This window comes from Aptenodytes forsteri, unplaced genomic scaffold (genome assembly GCF_000699145.1).
Source record: "Aptenodytes forsteri isolate BGI_AS27 unplaced genomic scaffold, ASM69914v1 Scaffold61, whole genome shotgun sequence".
NCBI classification, from domain to species: domain Eukaryota; kingdom Metazoa; phylum Chordata; class Aves; order Sphenisciformes; family Spheniscidae; genus Aptenodytes; species Aptenodytes forsteri.
Window position 1 is genome coordinate 5,472,057 of NW_008794443.1, and position 19,719 is coordinate 5,491,775.

The window sequence follows — 19,719 nt, forward strand, 5'->3', positions numbered from 1 at the left end:
CTTTAAATAGGTTAGGAGTACTGTTAGTTCACTCTCAGATTGGGGAATACTCTTAAAGTCTCCTCTGATAACACTGTTTTTGACACAGACCAAAGGAAGACTGGACAGGCAGACTTGTAGGTACGTGGCAGAATTCAAATATGGTAATATCTGACCACTCTTTCAGGGCCCAAAGAACCCTGTGGTACTGCAAAATTCTCTCCTTTGAACCAAATTGGAAATTTTCTACCATCTTCTGTAGCTCTCTTGTACAATCTCTGACCCCCTAATAAGTTGCAAATTTTAGTTATATAATTTAATTTGAGAGTTGCTCAGAAGGGAAAGTGACATTTAAACGGGGTAAGTCAATAAAGAAGATATGTTTTAGATGGGATTTGAAGAAAAGTGAGAATCTAGGGCTCTGTCCTGCAAGCCATATGTGCTGGATGCACTCAGTTGAAATGAAATGAAATTAATATCTCTGTGCACTCAGGATATCTGTGAAACAGGAAAATGTGGGAAAGCTAATCATGATGGTAAAGGGATCCAGAGAGGGCACACATGGGAACAGCAATAGATATTGTCAGTGCAGGCCAAATAGGAAGAAGTATGTTGTGAAATAGGATATTGAAGAAAGAATATGACCTCTTATATCTGTGACTCAGAACTGTCTGTTTTGATCTGAATTTTATTTATCGTTCCAAAATAACTCGGCACAGATGATACTTGGCATCCAGAAATCCTTTTCAAAAGCTGTACTCCCATTTCTTCTGGTTACCCCTTGTCAGTCAGATAAAGGTTTGACATTGTATATAAAGCACTTCTCTGTGAAAAGAGAAAGCTGAACAATTGCCCAAAATTTTAGCTTTGTTGGTATCTCCTGCATGGGATTTTGCATACTATTGATTAGTTTTTGTGCTGTTTTGCTTTGTATTTCCTACTGTAGCCAGAATAGAAAATGGGGAAAAAAGGAGGGAGATTATATTGGGTCAGCTCAGAATCCACTTTGTTAATCAAAAATACTTGAGCTTGATCCAGCTCCAGGAATGGTTTTGGTTGACCACAAGCCATGTTATTTAACGAATAAACTATTTGATAAAAAAGAAAATTTGATTTAGCTGTAACTGGGAGTCTTGCCAGAGAAAAAGTGTCTGCTGTTTAAATTCAACTCTGGACTTGATGAGGCTGTGTAAGGTAGACCAAGCTTGTCTCACATAGTACCACGTGCCTCTGTGCTGTAGTTGATGGCACCTGGTCTTCAGTCCTCAGCTTTGTGTTGTAATGAAGGAGTCAGGAGTAACTTTGCTCACGTTGGTTGCTGTTGCTGGTGGGATGTCAGTGCTGATACAGAAACAATAGAGAAGGGAGGAACAAGAAAAAACACAGTTTGCAGAGAGGAATTCAGTTGATTCAACTAAAGTTAAAAGCCTGGTTTTTTCTCTACTTCCCTGTTAACAGTTATTTAGATGACAGAATTCAGTGAAATTGTACAGAGTAGTGACTTTGTGGCAATTTACTGTTTCTTAACACAATGAAATATATTGCCCTTTGACCTGTTCTTAACAGAGGATCCATTGGTGATAAGACAGTTTTTGGAATTAAAATATTTATTCATGTTGTAGAGCATGAAACTAGTCTGCACTCTTTTCATGTCCTCTCAGGAATACTTCTACCTACATTTCCTAGGATCAGGTTGATGATAGACGCACTTCGCTAGAATTCTGCCCCGTTAATTTCAGAGTGGAGAGATTAAGCACATGCTCTCAATGTGGAATCCGTTATGAAGATACCAACTCTTTGGAACAATGCTGCTTGACTTGGAGTCTTTGTGTATTTAATTTCCATCACAATTCATAAAAGGCAGAGAAGGACTTAATCCTTCTTTTCCTACCGCTTTTTTGCCCACTCTCTATGCTCTTGTTCTTTGCCATGGCTCATCCTTGACCTGCCCATGGCTGGTGGGTGTGATTGCAGTACCTTGCTTGTCCTTTCCTGTCCTCCCTTATTTCCTGTGAATGTTTTCTCCTTTCCCCTTTCCTCATTGCTTTTGATTCTTTTAATTGTCCTGATTTGTTCAAAACTTGTCTGCCCAAATTTCTAGACAAGTATGCAATTATGAGGGCATGTTTTAAAAAAGGAAGTCAGACTAGAACATCAAAATAGGTTCTTTCTGCTTGTGAAACCTATACCTCTAATTAACAAACTCCAAATTGGGACTAATGCCCAGAGTTAATTTAAGCTTATGAAAACTAAGACCCATTTTCATCACCCACTCAGAACTCACGATGTCTCTTTATGCTCCCGGAGGGTCCAGGGGAACATGATTTTGGTGTAACTGAGATTCTGGTAACAGTACACCACAAGAATGTTGCCAGATCAAGGACCCTTTCCCTAACAGGTTGTGCCACAGGCCCCTTTCAATTGTGTTTTGTTGGCTTGTGTGTTTCAGCTTCTGTAGTAATACGTGAGGAAAAGACAGTGAGAACCAAAAGTCCAAGAGACATTTTAATGACTTAAAGCCATCAAACGGGTGTATATTTGGAAACAGAGATAGGCTGTGTACCATGCTCCCTGTAGGGAACACTGCAAAGTACATTGCTGCCTGTGGAACTGGCTGAACATAGTGTGGTTTTTCAGGCTTATACCCAGCAAAGTGTGTTCCATTGATTCAGTCTAGTTTGACAAGTTATGGGATACTTCTGTGAAATCCAGGTCCAGATCAATAATGATGTACCCGTGAAAGTATTTAAAGTATTGTGGATGCTGTTGCGTGCTATTCAGTATCCTGTTGAAGCTGAATATCCAATTTACCTCAATCTCCACCTTCTAAATCAAGTAGCAAAACGGAAAACATTTCTTTTGTTGTGAATACTAATGACATCTTTCTTTCATGTCTTTGCTTTCCTAAATGCACCAATATTTCTTAATTGTTCCTGTCCTGTAAGTTTGGGTCTAGTTTTGGGAAGGAATACAACCCTTGCTAATGCCCAAAGAAGCTCAGATTTGTTCCTGTCTTTTTTTCTCTTCTAGGAGATGGTTACAGAGTTGTGTTCAGGCCCTTGCATAGCAATGGAGATTATACAACCCGAGCCTCCAAAAGTGTTCAGAGACTTCTGTGGTCCTTCTGACCCTGTAAGTACTTGCTTGAGTGATAAGGAACACTTAAAATGTTGATGTGCTGTCTATGTGAATTAAAATATTGCGGTGTGGTATGGCTGCCATGTACCTGCTGCATTCCTTGAAAACATGTAAGCATTACCTTATTATGGAGGTCAAATGCTAGTCTTAGTGGACCAATTTGCAAATCCTCTAGCAACTCTTCTGATCTTACCTAAACCAGATGATAAAATACCGTGATGGTATTTGTGTGAAAGGAAAGCTATCTAGGCAAAAATCTCTGTTAAAGATTCATAAATATTCTAACACAAGGCTTCAGAGCCCTGGAACAAATAGTTATTGCTTGTGCATGCCAGTGTAAATCAAATGTTAGTCCACTGCAGTCTGGCATTCTCCTAGGATGAAACTGTAAAAGGAGAATTGGTTCCTTTGTTTTTCAGAAGGAAGTGAACAAAAAAAGGGGGTAAAAGTTCTCGTACCTGTTTGCTATGCTAATGCTTCTAGCTTTTATTTTTCATTTCTTGAGGTGACTAATTGGATATGCATGATACTGTGTGCAATTTGGAGACAAGCATAAGTGCTGTCTCAAAAAGTTTGCAGTTTTTTGTTAAACAATGAAGGCTGCTATACAACACAGAAGCCATGAGGTGAAATATCAAGATGGAGGCAATGAGGTCAGGGTTTGTATGTTTTTTGGTTATGATTTGATGTTTTAGTTGCAGACTGAGTGGGTTTACCAGTTTCCATGGAAAAAATTCACACAGATTAATATTTGAAGGGGAGAACAAGTTGTTCAGGATATATCTTTCTTCAGATCCAGAGTTTCCATTACAGAAAGCACAAGTTAAAGGCATTATCCAAACCTTTTTTTCCCCTTCTGTTTGGTAACATACAAATGTTTCTCTGCTGGGTTAGCATCTTGTAAGCAGACCTGTTTATCTGACTTAGTTTTAACTGCAGGATGGTATATCAGTAGTAATGTACACAATATGGTGGTTTCAGTTTTGTTTCAAATTCCATGTTTAAAGTTTCTGGTCTTCAAAACTTTTAAAGATGCAGTTGTTTTATTTGGGCCTATTATATCCTTTTCATGTTTCTGCTTGTTTAATGCCTGATACGTTAAAATCAAAATATGCTTGCAAACATCACAGCTGCTTTAGGTTATTAAAGACAAGTGTACCTATACAAGGGGAATTTCTCTATTTTTCCTTACTACGTCACAGGAAAAGCTCTGTCATAGCCATCCAACGTGTGTGACCGAAGGAACTGCTGATGAGCGGAGGAACTGAGGGATGTATAAACTGATGGCTTTCTCTGGGTAGCACAAGAAAACAGCAGAGGAGGGAACTAAATTCCTGTCTCTCAGATCTCTTGCTAGTGACCTGCCTATGCTGTTTGTGTTTCCCTTTTAATGGTTAACTGTGTGACTTGTGAAGTGAAAATGAGTACCCTCCTGCTTCTAGTGGAAGCAGGCGGCTGTAAGTTTTGGACAACTGACTTCATAGCAGTTACGCTAATGGTATACAATAATGGTATACACTAATGATATGTTTAGCAGTTACACTAATGGTATACACTAATGGTATGTTTGGAAGACAGGCAGCTGTGTTATATATTTCTGTCTACTGTTTTCTGTAAGAATTGCAAATTAATTGATTCTTCAGGCACATAAAGCGTATGTACAGTAACTACAGCTGCTTTCAAGAGTGATCTTTGCCTGAAATGTATCTGTCTCTTCAGATAGTGTTTGTAGCTTGTCCTTGAGGAAGAAGGGAGTAAGGTATCTCAATAGTCTTTTGTCATTCCCAACCGGAATTGTCAGAGAAGCTCACAACTGAACTTTGTGGTTACATTATCTATCTCAAATAGGGGTAGCAGAAACCATATAACAGCAGTTTCATTATCTAGCAAGGTTATATATGGACCATGAAGATACCATGGACTTGATATTCTAGTGGTTAAAGTAAATCTGAGTGTCGTGCAAATAGTGCATTATCATTGAGAGATCTGGATCTCTGCAACTTGTTTGTTTGTTTATATATGCTAGATCCTGATGTCTGTACAGCCTGTTTATAAACACAGGTTAAGAGCAAGTTTACTACAAAATGTACCTGATTGGGTCACTTTGGCTCTTGTTAAATAGTACCCTATTTGGCAGGTATTGCCGTTGAAATACCTGTGATTACTCTCAAAGCAAGGTGCTGTTTGAAGTGAGTAAAGGTGTTGGAATTTGACTTATATAATCAATCTCTCCCAATCACGTGTGCTGTTAATTATATCTTAGATACATAGCAAACGTTATAATTACTTTGTGGCAAGTCAGATATCTAAACTGGGTGTGAATGTTAACAGCCCTTTCAGTCTGTTCTTGGTTTTGCAGGGAGGCAGTTGGGGTACACTTCAATAAAAGGCGTCCAAAAAGAGGTGATACAAATTTTCCCAAATCAAAGCATGATGTCTTTTGGAAATAGGTCTGCTTTTGTCCAAGTCCCTTGATGTTTAGGGCTGAAGAAAGAATTAGAGTTGTTCCATTTTGAGGATTATACTTTAATAAGCTAGCAATTTATGCCAAGTGTACAATGCTAAAAATGAAATGGAACTTTGTGCTATTTTCTGTAACTGGGGAATATTTTGTTAGCACTGCAGGTCAGTAAAGCTTTCTGCCGAAAATACCCTTCATTATAAACCAGCTTATAAATACTTTACTAAAACCTCTCGTGGTAGTAGGGAAGACTACTAACCAAAAACATGTTTTGAGCCTCTTTGTAGTAGTGTATGAACAGCTTATCAAATCTGGAAAGCAGGCAGTGGGATAGATACTTGTCTGTAAGGAGCTGTGCTGGACATGCTCACTCTCAAAATTACTGTGACCTGATTGAAGGGCTCAGTGTCAGAGGTTGCAGGCTTGTGGAACGTTTGTCCCCGGTGGATAGCATATGCACTAGGAGAAATGCTTTTCTGCAGATCTTGCTGCTGCTTTCATTCTTGTTGTACACTGGCACTTTTCTAGTGGGTGGCTGGCTGGGTCACTGCACTCTTGATGAACTGTCAGCATCTTTAATTACACTAGGTTTAAGCTCCTGGAGTGCAGCTGGATTTTTTTTGTGTCTTTGGTGGTCTCATCTGAGGCCTTTCTGTAATCTTGCAAATCAGCCGTGATGCTTGTTTTTCTTGTCTTCCGATTGCAGCCTCTATCTTAGCTGTTCCTCACAGCCAGGTCCCAGACTACTCGTGTGACTTGCTCTTGGTGTCGCTCTGCGCCTCGTTCTCTCTGTCCTGGAATGCCTCTGTGGCTAGCATGTAGGGCTTAGAAATGGAAAACTCTCTCCACATCTGCTATAATAAACAGGTATTTACGCTTTACTTACTGTTGCAGCACCCCTATAAAAGGCCAGCAGGCCATTCTGATGCCCATCTTGAAAGTACTGTTTCTTTACAATGTTAATAAGGACTGTTTAAAAAAGATCTCTGAATTCCACACAAGTCTGTAGCTTTTCAAGGAGGGGAAGCACCCACAGCTTCTGCTATGCACCCAAAGCCAGGAAGTTTGAGATCTTGAGATCCTATGAGCAGCTGAGCACTTTTATTTGGATATTTAAATTTCAAACAGGAATGGGATTCCTGAAATGACTTTGAGTTCCACTGATTTTCCATGGTGTGTCTGAATCACTTAAGCCCTTTTTCAAAATATACTATCAAATCTTGTTATGCATGTTGTTAAATTACCTTTTTTTGTGCTAGGTGCTATTTCACTCAGTTTCTACTGGTGCAGTTCTGACATCAAGAGAAAAAAAAGTTACACCTATGGCAAAGAGGTAACTGCTCTAGAAAGCTAGGAAGAGGAGTTAAAAATTTAATTAAATCGGATTAATACAGAACACAAACCTTTTGAACTTTTGATGCACACTATCACTTAGAAGTAAGAGTTGCTAACTGTGACCAAAGTTCAACAGAAAAGAAGCTATATTTCTTCTTCTTCATTGTAAAGAAATGAAAATGCTTGGAGGGGTAGGGGTAAATGCAGCATGGTGTGCACTATCAAGAAAGCTGTTTTGTTTAAGTGTGGTACGAAAAAAAACCCACGAACTGTTTGCATTGATTTGACATTGTTTCACATAGATCAGGAAGCAAAGGCTATCATAGAAAACCTCAACTTCGGAACAGGGGGATGGTGGCCAGGGAATCCTGTTGCTGCTTGCACTTGCTGGCATCAGTGTTTCATTTGATTGGTGTTTGTATATTTTTGGCCTCTGGAGCACTTGGAGGCCTTTTGTTATTACTTATGCCTGAAGCTACAGCTTCAGTTTTCACATCTTCTTCATGCAGCTTCTGTGTTGAAATAGCTGCTGGTAACGTTTTGTCATGGAATTGTTGAGGTGATTACTTAGTATTTGTAAGACACTTGTAAAATGCTGTAGAAATTAGATATATTGCTTTTATTTTTTTATTTTTACCTTTCTTTTGAACTTTCTTCATACACAAATGAAAAGGTTGGTTATAACATGATTCCAGGAGTCTATATCAGCTACATGTTCCTGGCTGATTGCATAACTTTTAGTAGTCTTAAGAGCTTTTAGTTAGGATTGGCAGTACGCTAAAAGTGACTCAAGTACCTTCTGCTGTGAGATATTATTGACGTGGTGGGACGTGCTGCAATATTTCTGCATCCAGTGGGCTGAAAAGGGATATTCGTATACTTGCTTTAGATCCTAACCTACATTCTTTTTACATTGGGGATTTGCAATTTTAAGGGTAACAGTGTGTTAAGAGTCTTTGTACTTTTGCATCGACGCCAGAGAGCTAAAAGGGAGATTAGATGGTTTAAAACAAAGCGGTGAACTGAAAGAGCTGGAGTCTGCTTTAGCTCCATTCCTGACCTCACTGTGTGACCTTGGACAAAAAGTTCAATATGTTTCTGCCTCAGTTATCACATCAGTTAAATAAGGGTAACGGTATGAGCCAAAGAGCACTGTTGCTGTAAGATTTTTGTTTGTATAGACCTCGTGTGAATCTCTAACACTGAAAAATATCTACATGTGAGGCCAAAAATGTTCATGTTCATTCCTGGAACTACATTAGGAGCACAACATTTTCATATTGCATCACATAAAAAATAGTTCAGTGGAAGATATAAAGAAATATAAAGACTATTTTTGAGCTCCCAAGTATTCATTTTCTGGTAATACCTTCAGCTGTTTCAATGTGGATTCTCCCTGTAGCCTAGTGAGCCTCGGTCAGAGTGTTGACAGTGAAGTACATAATGTGTTTCAAGAGAAATAACATTTATTAATCTAATTCTTTGATGAAGAAGATTTTCATGTAATTGATTATCTGCTTAGATAGCCTGAGTCATGTAATAATAATAAAAATTTTCATTCAGCGCCAGACCATTATCAGCTAGAGTAGCAAACAGATCGATCGATACCAGTTACGATGTCCTGCTGTCTAAGCCTGCATGGGAAAGACATGACTGAATTGCTTAGATGTTATTTAGGTTCAGTTATCTGACTCTGTCCTTTCAGTTTTTAATTTCCACATCAGCCTCTGCAGGTCTAATGAAAATGTGTTCTAGACAGTGCTAAGGCCTCTTAGTTGGGGGACATGGTAATTTTTGACTGAGTAAGTGTCTGTGGAGGGAGATTCTTCCCTCTAGTGCAGTCCCCTTTTGCTGACCTGACACTGCTGGTTCAGAAAGCCCAAAGTCTCGGTGGGTTCAGGACTTCTCCTACCTTGTTCTGTGTCACCCCTCTGTGCATGGGTGGGGGACTTATTAAGACTGGATCTAGAAGAAAGGAAGTGTTAAGACAGCTGTGCTCTAATGACCCACACCTGTAATGTGACTGTAACCATGAGTTGCCACCACCACTTTAGACTGTCAATATGTTGGTGTATGGTTTGAAATTTACCTCCAAAAGTCTTATAGCTTGTTGTCAGAGACAAGCCTGTGTCTATGTGGATGCCAGACACCACACCTGTGGCAGTGAGTTGCTTTCCCTGGTTTAAAATGGATGGAGTCTGCACTGGCTGCACCAGAAACAAGACTGATACATAAATGTCATATCTGTTCTTCCTGTCAAAGCTGTGTGTAGCCCTGGGAGCAGCTGTGAGTCAAGAATCCAATAATTAATTTTTACAGGCATGAATTCAGTGTTCATAGTAAGTTCTCCTGATGTGTTTCTCTTGCTTCTGAATGGGTATTGCAGGGGTCTGCCAGCCCCTGACACCCTCCCCCTGCTGCCCTGTTTGCTTTAATCGTGTGTGTGTGTGTGTATGTGCTTTGTAGTGGTATGTATGCGTGATCGGGGTACAATTTTGAGGTGACCTGCTTAGAGCTCTGTTTCTTGCATACTGTCTTCTCCAAGCCACCCTTTGCAGGCGACAGGAAGTCCTTTGGTAGGAAGAAGGACTTCAGCATCACTGAAATATGTCTTTGTGGGAAGATTAGAACAAAAATCAGAGCACTAGTAGTGGTGGAGGAGCCTTTGGCTTGCAAGTGGCTTGCTTTAAATGTGGCTTGTTATTGCCTGAAGGTTGCTGTCATATGATGGCTGTTCAGTGTCATGTGGAACTGGAGTCTGTAGGCTCACTTTGATTCTTGATGGGTAGGTGCATATGTGTTGAAAATTGCTGTTATTAGTGGTGACTGGCAGTCTCCATCAGGAGACTAAATACTGACAGAGCCCTCAAGACCGAACTCTGCTTTAAATCCAATGTGATTGAGGCATGTTGGCAAGGTTACAGGGTTTTTTTTCAAACTTTTATCTGCCACTCCTTGTCTGAGGCTCCAGAGCTACCAGACTTGAATATGTCAGCAGTGCTATATTTTAAGCCTAAATAAATCCTGGATGGGAGGTAATTGGACTTAGATTCAGTGGTCACAAATTACAGTAATTTGGTAAAGTAAATAATAAAAGACATTGCATTGCCTGATATTAAGCCCACTACCACTACAGAGGCATGACACTGGAGTACATTTGCATCTTGTTTCCGGTTGCTGCAATGCTTTTTTTTTTTTTCCCCCTCAGTTGCCTACGAAAGCCCCTGTAGCCTACGTAGGGGTTTTTTGTAGTTTCCTCTGCTACCTGTCACTATGATATTTTAGTATTCCCTGATGACAAGGCACTTTCTTAACTGCAATTTCTGGACATTTTCAGGAAGTTGTCAACATTTTGTCAAAAATCCTGTATGTCCTCCTGGAAAGTAGCATCAACTTCAGAAGCCTCAGGGTTCCCATCTGTGTTCCCGACTTTCCCTTATGTCGGGCTGTCTCTGGCTTTGAACTGGTTCTTCCTGGGCTCCTCATGCCTGGTTCCAGGCTGTAATAGCTTGCCCTATTTTAGCAAGAGGAGAGAAGCTGAACGTGAGCCCAGAGACTGAAGGAAAAGCAGGGATGTGCCACAAGGCATTAACAGCATTGGTTACTGATCTTCCTTGACTTGCTGTGCTGCCATAGAGACCTCTTAGCTGCTCCCCAGAATGGACAACATGCCAGGGTATCCTGGAGTTAGGTTTTTAGGCCTTTCCCTGCAAAGCATCATAGGGCTAGCCATTTTTGTAAGGGTTTAAACCACACTTAGAATATTTACTTTTTAAGAAAACTCTATTTCTTGGTTAAGGACTTTGTACCATTCAGCTGTGCAGACACATGAAGACATTTAGCCTAATCTGAAATCACAAAGACTAATTGTATCTATAGGTAGGTGTGAAAGAAGCCTGAAAGACTGGCTTAGAGATCATAAAGGCTCCCTTTGCACTCAGACGGGTGCATCCCAAAGTAATAGGTGGATGTTATTAAAAAAAGTGGTATTTTAAGCGTCTGTGATGAACACAAGATTCTTATAAATGCTGTGAGTTCATAAATTGTCTATTCAGCCTTGAGGAGGTGGGGTTTTTTTCAGATTGCGCGGGGTTTTGGTTATAACTGTCCATCTGCAGGTCCTGTTTTGAAAAATGAATGCTTCTATATCCTGTTTGTATTGCATCTTCCTGTTTAGGTTCTCTCCGAGCTTTGAATATATGCCATGTTTTAGACAGTGGTGTTGCAGATTTAGTATCTCATATAGATGGATCATATTTTATTTAAAAGGTGACCACACAAAGTTTTAAAAATGCTTGCTTGCCTAGTTTCTTTTAGCATTTGCTTGTTTGTTTTTTAAACAATGCTAGTTAATACATTTCAAAATACCGTATCTTTATTGTAACTCTGCTTACATATCTTAGATGGATTAAGGAAAAAAGTTTTGTTTCTCACTACTGTAGAAAAAGAGGTAGGCTTCTAACATACCAGGTGATTGTGTGATAACAGCCTGGTACAGACAAATACACCATGTAATTTTACACCAGTAGGCTGATCAAAGGTAATCTGCAAGGTTCTCTCTAGGCCTTATTTCTCCCAGCTACACTGGATTAAACTGTAGTTTACCTCACCTGTGGGAGGGTTTTAACACTTTTTAAAAATCAAAGTATTCTTCCCCCTTGTGAAAATACAGTCTTTGTCAGTAAGACACAGAGCTGGTCATCAGAATTCCTAGGTTGTAGTCTCCTCCTGCGATCACAGGAGGCCTTACCTTCCTTAGTGATTCCCTTTCTTTTTATTTTGATTCCTCCTGCACACACACTTCCTTCTTTGGCCTGTTCTATTACGGTTCTGCTGTAGCTGCTGAGGTTTCTGAGAATAGATTCAATAATATATTCAGTCCATAAGGCACAAGGTAAGAGCCTTTTAGAGAAGATGATGGTTCTGGGTTAATTTCAGTCTATGTGGTTGTCTTCTTTGCTTCCCTTGTGTTCTGTTTGGTTACAGCAGACAGCAAATCACTCTTTTACATTGGACAGTAATGTTTTTGAATATATAAAAGTTGATCCCTGAAAAGAAGCATTCAAGCAAAAACCAAATTCTGTATAACCTCAGTCTTTCCTTGGAAGAAGGGAGCAGTGTTTCCAGAAGATATGGGAAGTGCTGAGTGTACTCTGGGAAAGAAAATGATACTGTTACTGCACTAAACAACCTTTTCTCCTTCTGCAGTTTCTTAGCATCCTGGTCACAGTGACCTTGTGTGTTTGCAGAATCTTTGATTTGAATAGATTAAAAGCATTTGCTTACATGCCTGACTCAGGCTTTTGTTGACTATAGATAGTCTTGTCCTTCACTTGAATTCTTCCTGACTTCTGGTTGGAACATAGTAGTTCTGTAGTGCTGTTACGTATACTTCAAGTTATGAAGTAATACAAGTGATATCTCCAGTAAAAAATTATTAAGAAAATAATAAGCCAAGGTAGAACTTGGTAGAACAGGCTGCAAGGGCTTTTTCTAGAGCATTATAGAAGGCAGTTAGCAGGACTCAGCACACAAAAGTGCTTGTTGAAAATGTGCAATAGAGGAAGTTATAAACGTGTAGAAAAAGGGCAGTAGAGCACTATTCTGTATAACCATGATGATGTTGTGATCTTGAGTATCCTGAAATTGACTGTAGCTGTCCCAAAAGGTCTCATGTCTTCCAGTTGGCAGTTTATGAGTAGTCAATTCTTGGATGCGCGTGACTTTTTTTTTTTTTTTTTTTTTCTTGGAATAAACAGGTGAAGAGAATGATCAGACCTATCCCAGAGGACTGCTTATTCAAGCTCTGCTTGGTTAATAAATTGGTGGCGGAGCTAATAATAACCAAACAGAAAAGGAGCTGCAGATCACAGTGTATCTTATGTACTCTTGATGATAAATTGGTACACAAAAGAGATTGATCTGAGGGGAACTGATCACTGCTGGAAGGAGATCTATCAGTTTCTCAAGTGTGTTTCCCCTGAGAGGGATCAGTTGGCTTTCTAGGTGGCATAGGTGGTATCCTTGTACTGTACATTGCAACAGGGTGTATATGGACCAAAATTCCCTAGGTGCTTTGCATAGCATTGCAGTAATGCAAGAAGTACATGCTGTGGCCAGAGTGTATCTGCAGTTATTTTCTGCTTGAGCTACGTTATTGAAGGCTTCAAAGTGGGTGAAAACAAATACCATGGCCTAGGCCTTCCCTTCTGTAACAAAAAGTAGTAGGTAGTCTGGTTTTGCATTTCTGATGATGATGGGTATTATTATTTATTTTAAATCCTCCTCTCTGCAATTGCTGACAGCCACGAGAACAGCTGCAGTAATAGTTTTTATTCTGTACCACTGGTCTCATTGGCTGTGGACACTATTAACTAAACAAAGGCATTTTAAAAACTGGATATAAAATGATTAATTCAAATGCTGAAAACCTGCTGAATAATTTGGGGTGCTGCTTGCTGGTCTGTTTGGTTTAGGCTGACATTCTCTGTTCTACTGCAGGGCCACCTGAGCAGAATTTTTAGCAGTTTCTTTCGCTTACAGTACAATAGACTGGATCCGATGTGCACATGGGACTTCCCGTGGATACTCCTACCAAGAAGTTTTCCCTTTCTCTGCATCCCTTGACTTCCCAGATCAAGGGACTAGAACGAGGTCAGGGTGGAAGATGGGTGAGCAGCAGTTCTTCATGTTCCTATGGCAGCTCTCAAGTTCCCACAGGTGATCTGGTATGGCCCGAGTTTTGCAGACTGTGGCTTATCATCAGGGTGCTACACGGGAAGTAAAGCAGCATTAAATCAGGGAGAGAGAATAGTTGAGGAACTGGTCTGGGATTCAAAAGATCTGAGCTAAAAGTTAGACATTGAACTTGTGATCCTTGTGGAATGTGTATTTCTTTGTGCCCCTGGGAAATTACTTACTCCCTGTCTTGGTTTCCCACTCCAAAAAATTGGGTCCATTTTGCTCCTATTTTCTGTTCTTTGTGTCTCTTCATGTAAGTTTTCCATGCCAGGAACTGTCTATTAGTATGTATAGGAACACTGACTAGTACAGCTAGTCCTGAACACAGCAGGGGCTTTTAAAAAACAGTTGTAACACAAATAATGAGTGATTCCTTCCATCAGAACAGGGCTGTTCACAACTGCGTGGGAAGAGATGGCAGCACTGCTGCCTCCAAGGAAAAGCTTGCTGTTGGATTGGAGAGGCTTGAGGGCACAGAGCGGAAGGGAAAGCTCTCTCCCCTGCTAAGTCCCGAATGAGAAGGATCTCTGGGGTTTGCAGCAGACTTCTGAGTTTTGTCTTTCAGTCCATCTGCGTCTTCTGTTGAAGTGGATGGTCCAAAGTTGGTTCAGCTAGGGAAGTCTCGGTAGAATTTTGAAGCAGTTTTTTCTGCTTTGCAAAGTGTAAAGCTCAGATATCTGGACTGCTTTTGCAAATGTAAAATTCCGTCTCAAAAATTTCAGAGGAAAAGATAATTTATAATTATTCGTGTTCTTACAGGAGAAAACTCAGCCCAGATATCTGCAGGCTAAAAATAATGTCTTGCAACTTCATAGTGACTTTCACTGGACGCTCTCCAGATATTTTGCTAACATGAATTAATGAAATCCCAAAATATCCCTTGCAGCCTAGTATTTTTTTTTTATCCTTGTTTTACAGGTGAATTAATAAATGGATGAAATTCTGGATGCCTCAAAGGCACTGGAAAAACAGCAGTAGGACCAGTATTTCACCTTTAAAGCTTAAAGTAAAGCAACTAATAATCAAATTTACAGTTATTCTGTGTTTTCTGATGTCTTGTGGGGTTAGTTGCTTTTCAGTTGTTAAATGCTTCCTTCTTCCAACTTGTCAAGTAATGTAAATATCCCTTATTGCACCCAGATAATACAACAAGACAGCTAGATATTTTCTCTTTGTTCCTATTTTGTGAGCAACTTATATTTGGTATGTCAGTTATCCTCAAGACTTCACCATCCAATCTAGTTTACACAACTCAGAAGCGTGGCTGCTTGCTCTTATACTAAATTCAGCCCATTGGCAATGGCACATAGGCACACAAATACAACAGTAAATAAGTTTCTGAGCAGGGCAGTTATCATGAGAATTGCTTAAGCATCAACCAGAAGCGCCAAGACCAGTGAAAATGCTATCTCAGGCTGGCAAATGTGCCACGTTTGCTGCCCACAGCAGAGAATCTGCGGAGAGTTGGTGCAGCACCTTTGGGCTGCCAGAGAGGAAGAGTGGTAGGGAACGTGTGGGAGTGAAGCAGAGAGAATCAAAGTGCCTCAGGGTATGGAGGGTGAGAAGGAGACAGTGTAACAACTTCTACAGACTTGTGAGCTTCCGAAAAACTGCCAATGCTGGAGTATGGAAGATAATTTTGGGTCCGTTAACAAAATTTCAAAAAGATACAGGGCTTCACACTGGTAGTTCAGAGGTAGGCTGACTTTAAAATAAACAGAAAAGGAGATGGATTTTTTTTTTTTCCCCTCAGACCAGAGTAGGCTTTTGTAACAAAATAAACTATGGTTTGATTACTTGCTGCTACTGTTGCAAAGCTATTTGATTTTGGAAGGAGGTGAGTCTCAGATGCCCTTTTTGCAGCCTTGCAATTGAAAATTTGGCTGCTGTTGCCTGGATCAGGTCATTTAATTTGCTGAACAAAACTTTACAGCCACACTTTTTCAAGTACATAACTACATGCACACAGACTTGGCTGAGTTAAAGATATGAGAAACTTGTCAGGACGGCCAGCAAGTGATTGGAGCCATAAATATTTTGCCATCAGTCAGGAGAAGACAACCTGAATGTCTTGGTCAAATGCACAGTGCTCAGGGGATAGAAGATTAGGCCAAATATTATAAAGACTTTCAATGCAACCTTTCCAGATTCTTGAGAACCTGTGATCAGTTTGTTTTGTGATAAAGATTAAAAGATGAGGGCTGTTTAGTGTGTGTGTGTGTGTTTGGAGGAGGTTGGTTTTGTTTGATTATTTTTTTGTGATATGTGGGAAGTACAAAAGACTTTCTGATAACACTGACTCCCTTGGAAGTGTGCGTAAGGCCATTGATACTGACTCCATATTTGTACATTACGTTGCTGCAGCTCATGTGGAACGCAAAGAAAGAGAAAACGTGTCACTCTGTCAACAAGAGACTTCTGTTCTGGATTGGTTTGTGAAATGTAAGCTGAAGGAAATCTATTGCATTCTCTGTAACACTGACCTGGTTTTGTATTTAGAAACTTTCTGAAGTACCTTTCAACAGGCAGGCCCCAGGTTTCAGGGCAAAATGTGCTCTTCCCCAGTTAAAGACTTTACAGTGGCAACAGCACCATCTTATATAGATTTTTCTCTCTGTAATATAGACAGAAGGCTTAGCTCTGCATTTAGGGATGATTAAATGGACCTTGAATTGATGCAGGAGTAGAAAATTGTTGTGTTCTGCAGCAGCTGATGTTGAGTGCAAGGTGGCTCATCACATGAAACTGGGGAACATAAACCAGGTCAGAGCTGAGGTAACTAGTGGGGAAGCACACACATCAAAATTGGTTGGCTAGAGTTTGGAAGGAGTATGGGCTGCAAAGAAAACATGCTAAGCAAGCTGAGGCAAGCTAGCCCTTGTGGTATCGTGCATAAGATCATCTGTGACCACAGATTTCATTTTGCCAGTTAAGCCTTTGTCTTTGGATGGGAACTTCTGTGAAGGATATATCAGACTGATATATAGGATATATCAGACTGATCAGCTGAGGTGGTTCCCACAATAACCAGTAACAATAATATTAAGGTGTTTCTTAGCTTGAATAAGCATTACAGGAGATGCTTCTCTACTGTTGTATTCTGCATGACGGAGACTGTGCTGCTTTTATCATTTTACCTCTTGCTGATGGCTTGTGTAGGAATGACTATTTTGTACAGCTCCCTGCTGCAGCCAGCAGTGTGTGATATGACTGGTGCTAAAATCCCCTGAAAATAAAAGCCAGCTGAAGAGCTGTGATGATGGGAAGAGAAGAGAGAGGCACTTATCCTGCCTACCTTACATAGCTGTTGTACTGCAGAAGTCTTTATTTTTTTTTCCTGAAAGGGCTTATCACCCTCCGCTCACTACACAGGAAGCTCAGGTGCCTCGCTTGGACGAGGCAGTCAGCTTTCTGATTGCTAAAGTTCAGCCAGACAAATTCCACGGTGAGTGGTGGAATTTACATTACTTTGTTCACAGTAAATGTGCCATTCTGTTCTCTTGACAAGGGCGTAGCTGGTCCTTAAAAGGAGAAAGGCACTTGCTTGTTTGCCTGAGGCTAGCTACTGCCTTCTGGATCAGTTGGCACCCTTGAGAGGAAAGAGGGGCCATCTCTTTCATGACAGCAGAGTGTGGAGAACTGCAGAAGAAAAAAGCTTCGAGTGCAGGGTGGGGAAAGCAGAGGTGGGGAGACCAAGTCAACATAAAGCCTTCAGAAAGAGTGATGAATGAGGAATGCCAAGAAGAGCAAGGAGCAGACACGCAGGCAGGGCTTGGATAGAGAAGGAAAACAAGGTGTTTTACTGGGGGCTTAGAGGGGACTGCGCAGAGTTTGTTGCAGCCCAAGAAGTCCTGTGAACACTGCTGGCCTGAAAGCAAACCTAAAAGAATGAACCTGCCCTGGGAGCACGCTGTGGGTAGGAGAGGGTTTGATCACAAACTCTTTTATTTTTATTCTGCTTCACTCAAGAGGACCAGTAATGAATTTTCAAGGTTCCCTGTTCTACTTGAACATGAACTAGAACAAAAGTTTTAGGCTGTAAAAGTTCCTTTGTGTGTTTTGGTCCATTCAGAGTTTGTGTTGTTTCCCACTCAGGAGGGAGGAAATGGTTGCTGCACAGAATCAGTGGTCGCCTCTTTGGCTTTTCCTTGAATGCCATTTAAACAACAATGAAGCATGCAGAAGAGCATGCATGTTTAAGAGCAGTGGCCTTTTGGCCTATTTAGATACCCAATTAAGTATTCAGGGCAGATGCTTTAAAAAACCTGGCCAAATTCTCTGGAAATCTGCAGTTTTGGCTGGAATACGTGTTACTGTTCTACATAACTTCCCATCCAGCCCATGAAAAAACAGTCATTTGAAGGAAAAGCAGTTAATGAGCTTTGCTCATGAATATGTTTATGATTTTTCAGTCTGATTTTGACATATTACTGGCATTGGTGACATTTTTGTTTCCCTTCACTTGTATAGAAATAGAAACATTTTAGAATGTGCTAAGTTCTTCATACAGGCAGTGTTGCACTGGGCACAGTTATATGATAAACATGAAATATATGCATCTGTATCTTGTGTAGGGCAAGGATCTTCAAAGAGCTAGCTGTAGATCAAAGCCCGGCCTGTAAGATGTGATCAAATAGCCTGCTGAATAAGACCAAAGAGGACGAAGCCTTTTGGTACAGCAACCCTGGTTTGTTTTGCCGCAGACAGTGTATTCCTTGTGTGAGGTGCAAATTCATGGATCCCCATTTACAAACGCACATGAAGTTCCAGCACACACATGTTACTCTCCTCTCATGCATATGGTAGAGCTGTAGCTGCTCTTAACTCCTCCACCATCCCACTCTCAACTCCTTTCAAAAAGTTTTTGAAAACCAGTACACAAAACACATACTCGGGAAATTAGACTCAGCAGAAAGCTTAGGCAAAATAAGTTTAAAAGGGGATGGAGGGGTGTGGGGGAAACAACCCAAACCCCACTATTATATTTGTATCTCCCTGTTGTTGCAAATGAGGCCCTATAAATAAAATGCTTAGCAAACATCCTGTCGTGGAGCAGAAGAGTGTATATGTGTTATGAGGAATAAGTTCTGTAAGGAACTCTCTTCCTCCTTCCTGAAACGTGCCCAAGATTTCCAGCCATACATACACAAGGACACCTATATATGATCCATACAGCTCTTTGTACCTCCATCAGGCCTTGTTCCCCGAGGGTTCCTCAGTGGCGTAGTAAGAAAGCGACGGAATAGTAAAACTTCGGAATTGACAATTATTGTCCTTTTTTGGCTACGTAAATATAAGCAGAGACTGCTTTACCTCTCGTTCTGTTTGTTAACTGATGGCAAGAAAGCCTTATTTAGATTCTTATTAATCAGGTGCTCACAATGTAAAGTGCTGGAGGACCTACCTTTGTGTACTTCTGATCTAATGCAATCCCAGGCAGAACAGAATGAGTCCCTTTTTGTGCAAGATGGCTGATGAGTTTCAGGAGGGCAGGAGAATGCATAGCAACCTGCATTGAAAAATTGAAGGAAGAACAGGAGATTGCGTACTGCAACAGTAGGAGCTTTTGCCAATGTTAGTGAGAGAGAGTGAGTCCGAGAGAAGAAACATGAGGTCTTCTGTTATGAAGTTGTGAAGTAGAAATAAGAGCTTGGGGTGAATGATAAGTCAGGAGGCCGTAGCTGCTTTTAAAGAAAGAAAAGGAGAAAAAAAAAAAAAAGAAAAATGGGTTTGGTGAGGAAGATGCCAAGGGAAAACTTGGGAAAGTTTCATAAGCAGCAGCATTTTTGGACCTGTTGGAGGATGGAACAGTTTGAGCAAAAGAGTTAGATGGATAGGAAATAAACAGAATATGAAATAACCAAGCTTTTGCTTTTTAGATCTGAGCTATTTCTTGCTAAAGTGTTTCCAAAGGTTTCATAGCCACGATATTTTTTTCTAATATGCCCAAACTTTCCTTAAAATAATTGAAAGCCTAGTGCTATTGTCAGCTTCCTGAAAGCTAGCGGTTACTGGAATCAACAGTTGTTTCAAGGAAGGCTTGATTAAAGTGTCACATAGCTATA

General features: G+C 40.4%; 1 protein-coding gene across 1 annotated transcript in view; it reads left to right on the top strand.

Moving 5' to 3' along the window:
* Nucleotides 1–19,719, top strand: part of NME7 (NME/NM23 family member 7) — a 75,010-nt gene that overhangs the window by 34,960 nt on the left and 20,331 nt on the right. The window contains exon 10 of the mRNA XM_009289801.1: nt 3,010–3,111. Within this exon, the coding sequence (XP_009288076.1) occupies nt 3,010–3,111 (102 nt within the window). The remainder of the gene's footprint in view (nt 1–3,009; nt 3,112–19,719) is intronic.